Below are 13,031 nucleotides of genomic sequence, written 5' to 3' on the forward strand. Positions count from 1 at the left end.
AAGCAACATTCCAGTGTAAGGTTTGTATGTCAGAGACGAATGAAAGAATTTGTGGCACGGAAATGAATTCCGGGTTTTCAGTATCGGCGTTAACAATTTGAACTAGGCAACATTTCTAAGACAATTTCGAAGGAATTTGAGCCTTCAGAATTTAAGTGGAACACATGTTAGATTTTAATGTTATTAAACAGAGAAGAGAAACTGAAACAGATAGAGAATTTGGAGGCACTGGATTTTAATAAAGACATAAAACGATACAAAAAAGAACAAAAGGATTTTAACTGCTAGCAACAGAAGAAGGCTGGAAAATGACAAATGAATATGGCTGAACCACTGGCAAATGCAGGAGAAAGGTCCCACTAGAAGCAATGGGGGGAGGAATAATAGTAGAAAAGAGGATTGATCCAAAGAGCACGGAGGCTGAGGGGTGTCAAGAAAAGCAACTCAGATTGGTTCATACAGCATTGTGCCATAAACCCATAGTCAGCGCTGTGTCAGAGGGTCTCAAGAAGTTCCAGTCCACTTTTTACGGATCATCTTCAGGGCAACTGCAATTTACTTAGTTTGAGAAAATGAGAGATTAGTGAAATTTTGAATACCTTACTGTAATGATAACGAATTAGCAACCCATGATGTAAAAAGAACTTGTCAGGCAAAACTGAACGTCTCAAAAACGGAAACTGTGAAAAGCCCACTCATGTCTATTGCTCCATTTAAACGATGTGGCAGATTTAATCTACCGTCCCAGTTTCTGAAGTCTTTGGGCTGCTTAGCAACGTTGTCGTATGAAAAACGTTATTTTTACGTAAATATTTCAACTGAGAAATTCATATCTCAATGGACCTTCTGTGAAATCCACCGAAGATCTGAAATGGAAATGTCAAACGTAATATGAAGCAGGCAGGGGTGGTGCTTGAAATAAATACAACTTGCATATATATATATATATCTCATTGTTTAACACTGAAAAATACAGATTGATCTTACTGACTTCAAAATACAATTTTAGATAATAATTACATATAACGTCAGTATTTAATCACGCCATAGTCATCATTTTATTATGATATATAACACTAATTATAATGTAAACACTTTTATACTGATCTGATCGGAAATGTTGGCAAAGGGGGAAATCATTGCATGAAGGCGGATTTAGGGTTCATTTTTGAAATGCGTCGTGACTACCTTAAATTCTGGATCATTTTGAAAATCAAACGACAGAAGAGTAGTTGAAATGACCTTACTAAATGCACATTAATAAAGCTCGGGTCCAGTTTCCTTGAGATATTTGTGAGTGTTTTTGAGTGGCAAATAAATATATAAATCTTTGAAGTACAAAAACAATGCACACAGCGTACAGATTAACATTGCGGTTTATTGCACATGAAATCTTTTATAGTTTTGACTGACAAAACAAAACACCCTCTTCAGGACTTTGCCTTTTGATGATCATTAGTATTTCCTAAAACTGTGTCTCATGCCATACAAAAATACGTATCCTCCTATCAAAGCTGCATTACCATTCTTATTGTCGTTCTTCCCAATGATACCCACAATTTTTGATACAGTGAATATAGTAATGTTCTCTTTTATCCTAGACTTGATTCTCCTCAAGACTGCCTTAACTCTATGGCCTCCAGGGCCTTTTCAATTTGCTCCGATAATGGTACAGAATTAGTCAGGTCAGAATGGCAGTAACTGTCTAAGAAGTAGGGGCATCCAGGAATCTCGGTGGGGAAACTCTTGGGCAAACACTCTCGAGGTCTTGCTGTGAAGCTCCAGCCCTTGCTGACAGATAACAGCCTGGAACGGGACAAACAAAGGATAAGGCATCATTCGCTTGACCGACTTATTCATTCATGAGCATAGCGTTGCCTATATTTTCACCATAGTGGGTTTTCCATTTAAGGAGATTTCCGGATCTCTTTAGGGGTGAGTGAGATTCCTAGCGCTAAGCCCTTTCTTGGCTAAAGAAAGAACTTGGGGCCAAGAACCAATTCACAGTTGCTTCAACTGGTGGGCAACAGGGAGGATCGCACTATTACATGTATATAATATATATATATATATATATATATATATATATATATATATATATATATATATATATGATTATGTATTGTATATATATATATATATATAATTATATATATATATATATATATGTATAGTATGGTGAAAATATATGCAATTTATATAAACACACAATAACACATTTACATATAATTATATACATATGTGTGTGCATAAGTAAATATGTGAAACCTTTTTCCTATTGTAGATTCACATCAACTGTGCATCTGATGCCTAGGCCAGTCCCTTATGACGCTCCTGATTGGGTGTTGATAAGCCAGTCACAGGACTGGAAACTCTCAGTCTCTCTCAGGAGTTCACATAGGCAGGATGTATGTTCCACCTCTCCTGAGGGATAGGTTTTTCAAAGGTATCCCTCAGGAGAGGTAGAACATACATCCTGCCTATGTGAACTCTCTTGAGAGACTGAGAGTTTCCAGCCCTGTGACTGGCTTATCAACAACCAATCAGGAGTGTTGTAAGGGACTGGCCTAGACATCAGATGCACGGTTGATGTGCATCTACTATAGTAGTTATTTTAACGTTGATGCTCACTCATGCGGCAGTGTCAATGAAAGTGTTCTAAACCAAAATGCTCCGTTACCTTTGCTCCTGTGATATCTATTGTTCCCTATGTAGGACGAATATTTTCCACACAAAGAGATTCCGTTAGTTGAATGGGGTGGTTGTCAGGAAATTACAAACACTCCTTGTAAGTTTATAATTATCACTACTTTGTTTTCATTATCACTGACACTTGAATTATAAGAAGCACACAGAAAAATTTTAAACATCAAATAATAAGCAAATGAGGGCAATATAATATACAGGCAGTCCCCGGGTTACGACGGGTTTGGCTTTTAGACGTCCAAGGTTAAGGGCCCTTTTTCATTATATTCATCAGGAAATTTATTTCCAGGGCGGTTACGACGCCTACAATTGCTCATCTGGCAGAAGAAATATGTCACCAAAAATGCAAAATAATCAATATTTGAAGTTTTTTTATGCAAAATGCAATAAGAATGCAGTTTAACATAGTTTTGAATGCACCCACCCAAAGCATTAAAAGTAAGGCTTTTCTTAGGATTTTTGGTGATGTTTTCTGGCTTACGACGATTTTCGGTTACAACGCATCTCAAGAACAGAACCCCCGTCGTAACCTGGGGACTGCCTGTATATACAAATATATATATATATATATTATATATATATATATATATATATATATATAAAATATACATATATATATAATATATATATATATATATATAATATATATATATATATATATATATATATACACATACACACATATAAGTAGTACATACATACATACATACATACACACGTATTCTCGTTCTCGGTATTCGTGGACTGGCATATCCGCGGATTTCTCTATGGACCATATCTAATCATTATTCACGCAAAATTTGTGTATTCGTGGTATTTTTCTATGATAAATCTCCACAAATTCTTGTTTTTTTTCTTTTTATCAATTTCATCATAAAATGCAATTTTTGTGATAAAACTATTAAAAAAACAGGGATAAACCTTTTGAGTGGGGTTTATTTTAGTTTTAACTAACAAAAGAGGCAGTTTTAAGCATTTTTAAAGGGGCCGGCGGTATGGTGGGGTGCGGTGTCTGGTATGCAATCCCTCGAGAATACAGGGGGAACACTGTATAATCATAAATTAGTCCTTTGCTGGACTGCTGATTTTACAAAATTGGCCTTATGCCATTACATACTCTTGTTCATGCTCGTGATATCATTATTTTTATTTCTCAGTTTACTCAAGTTAGGTATCAACGATGGCAGATATGCCGTGGTTCACAAGCTCAGTGGCCCCAATCATTTTTGTAAAAACTGTACAGTGGTTTCAATAAACCACTCGAGCACAATCAGTGAAAAAGTGGAAACTGTTGTAAGATTACAAAAGGACAAAACATTATTATATATTTAAAGTATATTTAAAGCATGATCTCTAACTGGCATAATTAAATAATAGCTCACCAATCTGTCTGCCTAGTCATTTGCTTTGTAAGTCCATCTTTCTGTGCATACACCTATAACTGATTCACTTAAGGTAGATTCTCGGATGAGCCTTATTCTTACGAGACGTTTGTTTGGTGGCTGCTGATTGGCTGGTACCGGGAGGTAGGCAGCTCCCAGCCAATCAGCAGCCGCCAAACTAACGTCTCGTAGGCATAGGGCTCATTCAAGAATCTACCTTAAGTGAACCAGTTTTATAGCCAGGTTTATGTAAGCACAGACCCTTGCCCTAGAGCGGCCCACCAGCGTGGTGTGTTAAAGTGTATAAAAGGCCTGGTGTGGCTCTAGGAATGTTTCATAACAAATGCCATTGTATGGATGACCTCTTATTTTTACCACTGGCTGATGTAACAATACTTGTTGAAGAATCTGGGGTGGCTATATAGTGAAGCAACTGAAAGATTTTTGAAAACAAGTGAAAATATGGTAAACTTGCTTTTGAAGTAATACTAACCCACGAAATAGTTGCGCAGAAATGTTTCATTTTCTAGATAGAAGAATACCATTTCTCTTCATCTTATGAGTATGCTTTTTCCTTGAAGCGAAATACTCCTAAAAAAAATAAAGAAAATGATCTTTTCAAGTGTATGGTCTCAATCACTCTTCCAAGGGGATCGAATTCCGGTGCCCTAACATTTAGCCAAATACATACATGCTTATTATATACTATATATTACGATATTATTATAATATAATATATATATTCTATATAATATATATTATCTATATATATATATTAGATACCGTATATATTATATATATAAGTCTATATTATATATATAGATGATACAAAATAATTATATATATATGTATTATATATATCTATATATATAATATAGTATATATATATATACATAATAATTTATTAGATGTATATATATATACTAGTTGAATATATATATTATATATATATAATATAATATATAATACATATATTATAGATATATATATATATCAGATACTATCTATATATATATATATATATATATATATAATAATGATAATATATATTATATATAATATACATAACATATATATATATTTATACTAATATTATACCTATACATATAATATATATATATATTATTATATTATATCATACTATAATATATAATATCTATTATATACTAATATATACACATATATATACTATATATAATATAATATAACAATCCTACTATATATAAGATATATATATATTATATATTATATATATTATATATATATGTATATGGTACTATGTAATTATATATATATAATTATATATTATATCATATATAATACTATTATATATTTTGCTTAATGTATATATATATATATATAATATATATATATATATATATATATATATATTATATATATATATTATGTATTGTTAGATGTTATTAATATTATATATATATATGTTATGTATATGCTATATAGATATATATATATATATATATATATAATATATATGTACTAGTGTATTATATATAATAATATATAATATATTAATAATATATATATATAGTATATAGATATATATATATATATAATTATAGTATAGTCTATATATATATATATATATATATAATATATATATATAGTAAATATTATATATGATATTAATATATATACTATATATTATTATATATATAATATATAATATAATATATTAAAATACCTATATATCTACTATATAATATATATATATATAATATATATATATATATATTAATATTAACTAGATATCTATCTATATATATATATATATATTACTAATTATATCTATTATATATATTATAGTACCTTCATATAACTATATATACTATATATATATATATATTCTTATCCTATATATATATATATATATACTTTCATATATGCCTAATTAATATAAATATATATATACTATATACATATACATATATATTATATTATTATATTATATATATATTATATCTATATATTATATATCTCTATTATCATATAGTATATCTATATATATATATATATATAATTATATAATATTATGATAGTTAACTATAATATATTTATATCTAGTTATAATATTTACTATATAATTTAATTAAATTGAAAAAAATTATAGCTATATAATACTATATCTTATATAGTATATATATATTTGATATCTAGTATATTTATTTATATAGGTATATATATTTATTATAATATTATATTTAGTTACTCTAGTACTATATATATTTAGGTATATATTATATATTATATAATATATATTTATAATATATAATACTACATAGATATATATTATATATATTATAGTATATATAATATATACATAATTATATATAATATTATTATTCATTATTATATTATATATATTATATAGTATATATATATATATCTATATATAATATATATAATATATATATAATTATTATATATAATATTACTCTAGATTAGATATACAGTCTATTTATTCTTATTATTATATATATATACTATAATATATATAATTATTTCTATATATATATATATATATAATATATTTTTTTTATATATGTATATGATATATATATAATATATATTATATCTATAATATATATATATAATATATATATCTGGTATACTTAATATATATATATACTTTTTTATTTTTCTATTATAGATATATATTATATATGTAATATATCTATATATTAACATCTACCTATATATATTATACTATATTATATTAAAATACATATATAGTTTCTGTAATATTATATATAATTTATATTATCTTATACATTATTAGTATTATATATTATAACTACTATATATATCTAATTCTATCTATATTATATGTATGTTCATTATTATATATCTATTATTCGATATCTATGTATATATATATATATCTATATATTATATCTATATCTATCTTATTATATATATGTATATATCTATATGTAATATTATATATTATATATCTCTTTCTCTTTATATATATATATTATATATGGTATTTATTCCTTATATCTTCTATATAATATGGTTTATCTCTATATATATACTATATATATATATCTGTATATACTATATATATATTATATATATATATATGTATATTATATAATATATACGATATATCTATATGTAATATGTTATATATCTATATATATTATATATACAATAATATATATATCTATGTTCTATTCTATACTTTATATGTTATATATATTATTAATATTAAATATATATATTGTATATGTTATATATGTATGTATAATATAATTATATATTATATATACACTATATTATATATATATTTATATAAATTATATATATATACTAATCATTATATATAGTATATACTATATTTCTATCCTATATATATATATATATATATCTCATTCTATATATATATAATTCTATATCTATCATATAGTATATATATTCTAATATATATATATATACCTATATATATCTATATTTCTCTCTAATATATATCCTCTCTATATTATCTCTATTATATATATCTATATATATATCATCTTTATCTATCTAACCTCTCTCTTATACTATTATAAACTATATTCACGATCAATATATATATATTATATCTATACTATAATATCTTATATCTCTATATATCTATAACTCTCTATATATATATAGATATTATATATATATTATATATATATATATATCCTATATCTCGATATAATATACTATCGATCTATTCTCTATTAATAAATTATATATCTATCTGTACCTATATCTATACCTTAGCTTAATATTATATATATAGTATCTCTATATATATAGTAATATCTCTATATATTTAATATATCTCTATCTATTCTTATAAAATAAATAAATAGATATCGTATATAATACTATATTAGTATACTATATCTATCTCTATATATTATATATATCTATATATTATATCAGCTTCTTATCGTCTATAATAGATATATATATATTTTAGTATATCTATATATATTATATTATATATAAATATATATATATTATATATTATATATATATATTATAATCTAGTATATATATATATTTCTTATCGTATTATCTCTTATATGTATATAATACTATATATATACTACCTATATTATCTATACATATTATATATATCTCTTGTCTATATATATCTCTATCTATATCTCTTTATACATATCCTCTATATATTCTACATTATCTCTATTACTCTCTCTTTCTCTCCTCTCTCTCATATCATAGCATCTCTATCCTCTATCTCTCTTCTCTATCTCTCTCTATATCTATCTCTCTCTCTCCTATAGCAATATCTATCTATCTCTATTTCATATATCTCTATCTTCTCTATCTCTATCGCATTTATACCTCTCTCTATTATCCTCTATATACTCTCTTCATCTGCTATATATATATACCTTATCTATAATCTATCTAGTCTATCTCTATATCTACTAGCCATATTATAATAATATATATTGTATATATATATATAGTTATTATAATATATATATATCCATCTAATAGTAATCTATAATATTCTATATATATATTATATAGCCAATATATATTATATATATATAATTATATCAATATTATATATAATAATATAGCATATAATCTATATATTAATAATAATATATTATTGATGTATATAGACTATTAGTATCATAGTATATATAATATAGATATTATATATAGCATATTATAGATTTATATATATATTATATATATAACTATATTATATAAGTATTATCTATTATAACTATTAATATAGATATATAGATATATAATATAGTATAGTATATATATATATATATAGATTAAATATAGATATACCATATATATATCTATATAGTATATATATATAGTCTAATATAATATATGTATCTATCTTCATATATATAGTATATATATATTATTCTATTATCAATATATATATACTTATACTATATATAAATATACCATATTATTAATATATATATAATAGTATATATATCTAATATTAGTAACTATATATATATATATATATATATATATATAATATATATATATATTCAATTATCACATATATCTATATAATCTATATTATATATTATATATATATATATATATATAGTATATATGATTACAATTATAATATATTAATATGTTATATATATTATACTATATATATCCAATTCTCATAATATATATCTATTATATACTATATAATATATAGTATATAATATATATATCTATCTTCTACATATAATATATCTTCATTAATCTAATATATAATACATATATACTATATAATCTATAGATATATATTAATATCGATATGTATATATCAATATATCTATTATTATCATATCTAATATCTAAATATATACTAATCTAATCTCTATATCAATCATATATAACTATACTATATATTACTATGATATATATTATATATATATACTATATATAAAATAAATAAATATATATCTTACTATATATATATATAGCTATATCTTCTATAATAATCGAATTATATCTCTAATATCTATTATATTATATCATATCTTATATCTACCTGTACTCCTCATATTATATATATATATATTTATATATATCTCTATCTATATCTCTACTATATATACATCCTCTATATTATATATAATATATATCTATCTATATATATTACTATATCTATCTATCCATATATATATATATATATATATAATACTTCATTATATATCTATACTCATCTACTATTATTAAATACTCTTACTATATCATCTATAATATATAATCATATATATCTATCTCTATCTATATATAATATATATCATCTATATAATTATATTATCTATATCTTAATAGTATATATAATTCTATCTATCTCTATTCGCTACTTATTCTATTATAATATATTATATCTAACTAATATAATCTACTATATATATATCTATATAGTATAATATATCTTATTCTATATAAATATTATATATATTAATACTATACTATAATATATAATATTATAATATATATCTATATATACTAGACCTATACCCACCCCCGCCATACCCCTTCACCCCCCCCCCTCTTACCTATATTATTATATATATATTTTATATATATATATACTATCTACTAATATATAATATTATCTATATTATAATATATAGTATTATATATCTATATATCCTCTATACTATCTAATATAATATATATATATATATATATCATATATATTGTTTATATATATATACCTGATATATACTATTATAATATATTAAATTAATATATATATTACTGCCATATAATATTAGATAAATATATATATTATTACTATATAACTATCTATTAATTATATATAAAATATATATATCTATATATTATACTCTAATATATATAGTGAATAACATTTATCTATTTAGTATGTCTGCGTGCTCGTACATGCGCGCCTCTATGTGAATGAAGGTAATCCGAGTGCTTTTTCCTTACATTAAATGGCAGCTAAAAGTGTAAAAGGTCTTCATATTACCTACATAATTAGGTGGGCAGTTCGTTCCTCAACAAATATCACCTATTTCATAAAATGTTCCCATTTTCCATTATGATAAAAGGGAGAAAATTAGATATTACTGCTCAGATTGACAAGGTAAAGCGCGCATTAGGAAAAGCTTTGTAAACAAAGGAAACAAAAGGTGTTAAACAGTGGCATTGTATCAGTTCTTCGTAAGTGTAGAAAAGTCATTGTTCAACAGATATTGAAAACAGAGACGTAAGTTTCTAAAAGATAAAATACGCAATGGTTCTTTCTTTAATAATTTCTCTTTGTACAAGAATGCTATACCTCGTGAACTTTTAGGAAACTGACAATGAAAACACAGTATTTTCTTAGGGCTGCGAGAAAAGCCTTCGAGAAAAAACTCAGTCAGTTTAAAAAGAGATTTTACTAAGAAATATTACTGTAAGACTAATAAGGACGGTCTCCTCCTTTCATGATAAATTTGTATAAAAGGAATATTGTTACATCAGATGACGAATCTGTTGTCAAAAGTTATTAGTTCTTGAAATAAAAATGTTTTGAATCACGAGAAATTGAAAAGGAGTTAACAGATTGAAAAAACAAAAAACAAATTCGATAACTCAGGTGCAGTACAAACGAAAGCGAACTTTCTTTTCTGAGGCCAAAGTCTGCAAATTGATTGGATTCAAGTTGCTTTGTATGGAGTCTGCACAGGCGGACTTCAGGTGCCAATAAATGCTAGACCATTTTCCGGAAGGCCAAGGGCGCACTGCAGTGACCACTACAAATGATGGAATAAAAAAGACGCATTCTTTCTCCATAGGCGACCGAGCTATTTTTCAGAAAAGAGTTGGAATGCAGAAAGTAAGAGGAGAAGGATTCAGATGAAGAGAGGGTGTAAGGAATGCAGGATGAGGCGTAAGCATGAGGTGAGACGAAGAGCGAAGATGCTAAGTGGAAGATCAAGGAAAAAAAAGAAGGTAGGTGACGAATTTAAAGAGCAGGTATCACGAGGCGGAAGGCAACGAGAGCGAACAGTGAGAAAAGAGCCCAGAAGAAAGAGAGGGAAATGCAGAAGAGAAGAGAAAAAATGAATGAAGAACAATAGCGCATGCGATTGATTGCGCATGCCTTAATTTTTCTCGGTAATCAACGAGGGATGCGACGACGCAAGGCTGATGGGAGTCACGCGCGTTTTTGTGTGCGAATTTTTTTTTTTTACCCTGAAAGCCATTGTGTAGTACAATCTAATGACCACGTCACTTGACAGTACAGCATCAACTCTTAATTATATTGAAGATTGCCAAGAACACAAAGTGCTTTGGGAAACTGTTTAAAAGGTTCTTCTAATAAGTTACTGAGAGGAGATGCCCTTCAAAAACTTAGTGGAAAAAATATGCAACAGATGTCATAAATACGAAAGATTAGATTAAAGACCTTAGATACTATTTTCCTAAAGAACATGAAAAAACTGTACAGAAAAAACAGTGATAGTGGCCTTGATGAAACTTACATTTCGAACTGGCTTTGCATATAAGGATTTACTCCTTTTGAAGGATACCAAAGTCCCTCTTCAAACAGGGACAGCATTGGTGAAATCAAATCAAACCCAGTGAATTCTGAACAAGTAAGCATGTCTTTAATATGCATAATTATAAAGTAGACTAGACTGAATAGTGGATGATTATAATAGGCGTAAAGCGAAGACAATGTACAATATGATTTGTTTTGGTACCTTAAACAAGGAACTTAAGCTGGTATACGAGTCGGCTGTTGCTAAGTAACGCAGTTAGCTAATCTGATTTCAGCAGGATTGGCTTCTCTCATAACAGTATTCGTTTCAGATATCTGAAGTCTGATTTTTTTTCTAGTATTGTGGTAAAGTCTTTTAGTGACATTCTCGTGAAATTCCTTGAACAAAATACCGCCATCACATTGTAAATCTTGCAAAATGGCGTTTTTGTTCTGTTTAAAATGTTCCTTTATAAATAACAATTTTTGCTGCTTAAAAACATTTGTATTGATAATTAAGTAAGCAGCACAGACACGTGGTTCCACCGACATCACTGCAACTAAAAACAGCAAAAAGTCCGCACTTAGCGCTTACAGGAGGAAAAGAATTAATAGGGAGGAAGAAGCAAAGATACCGAGAGACAGAAGGAAGAAAATGGACCCAAGAAGACAGTTAGGAGAATTTGGAGGATAAACAAATGAAAGATCCACAGATAAAACGAAGAGATGGTAAAAAGGTTGGCACAGAGAAAATAACGATAAGATTATCAAGAGGTAATTTGGGCAATGGAAGAGGTCATTTGGTGTGTGGGTTGGGGTGGGGGGGCGCCCAAATCGGAAGTCTTTGGTGGGACTTTGAAGGTACATTTTGTATTAAATACAATTTCTGAACTTTTGACTAATGAATTACAAGGCTTTAAAGGAGCCAG

General features: G+C 26.1%; 1 protein-coding gene across 7 annotated transcripts in view; it reads right to left on the minus strand.

Annotated features, from left to right (window-relative positions):
• Positions 1 to 933: 933 nt before the first annotated feature.
• LOC135217350 (head-specific guanylate cyclase-like) overlaps positions 934 to 13,031 on the minus strand; it is a 999,777-nt gene continuing 987,679 nt past the window's right edge. For all 7 annotated transcript variants that reach the window (XM_064253180.1, XM_064253181.1, XM_064253184.1 and 4 more), the window contains one exon: positions 934 to 1,806. In XM_064253180.1, coding sequence (XP_064109250.1) covers positions 1,614 to 1,806 — 193 coding nt within the window. In that variant the 3' untranslated portion in view covers positions 934 to 1,613. The remainder of the gene's footprint in view (positions 1,807 to 13,031) is intronic.

Source organism: Macrobrachium nipponense, chromosome 7, assembly GCF_015104395.2.
Source record: "Macrobrachium nipponense isolate FS-2020 chromosome 7, ASM1510439v2, whole genome shotgun sequence".
NCBI lineage: Eukaryota > Metazoa > Arthropoda > Malacostraca > Decapoda > Palaemonidae > Macrobrachium > Macrobrachium nipponense.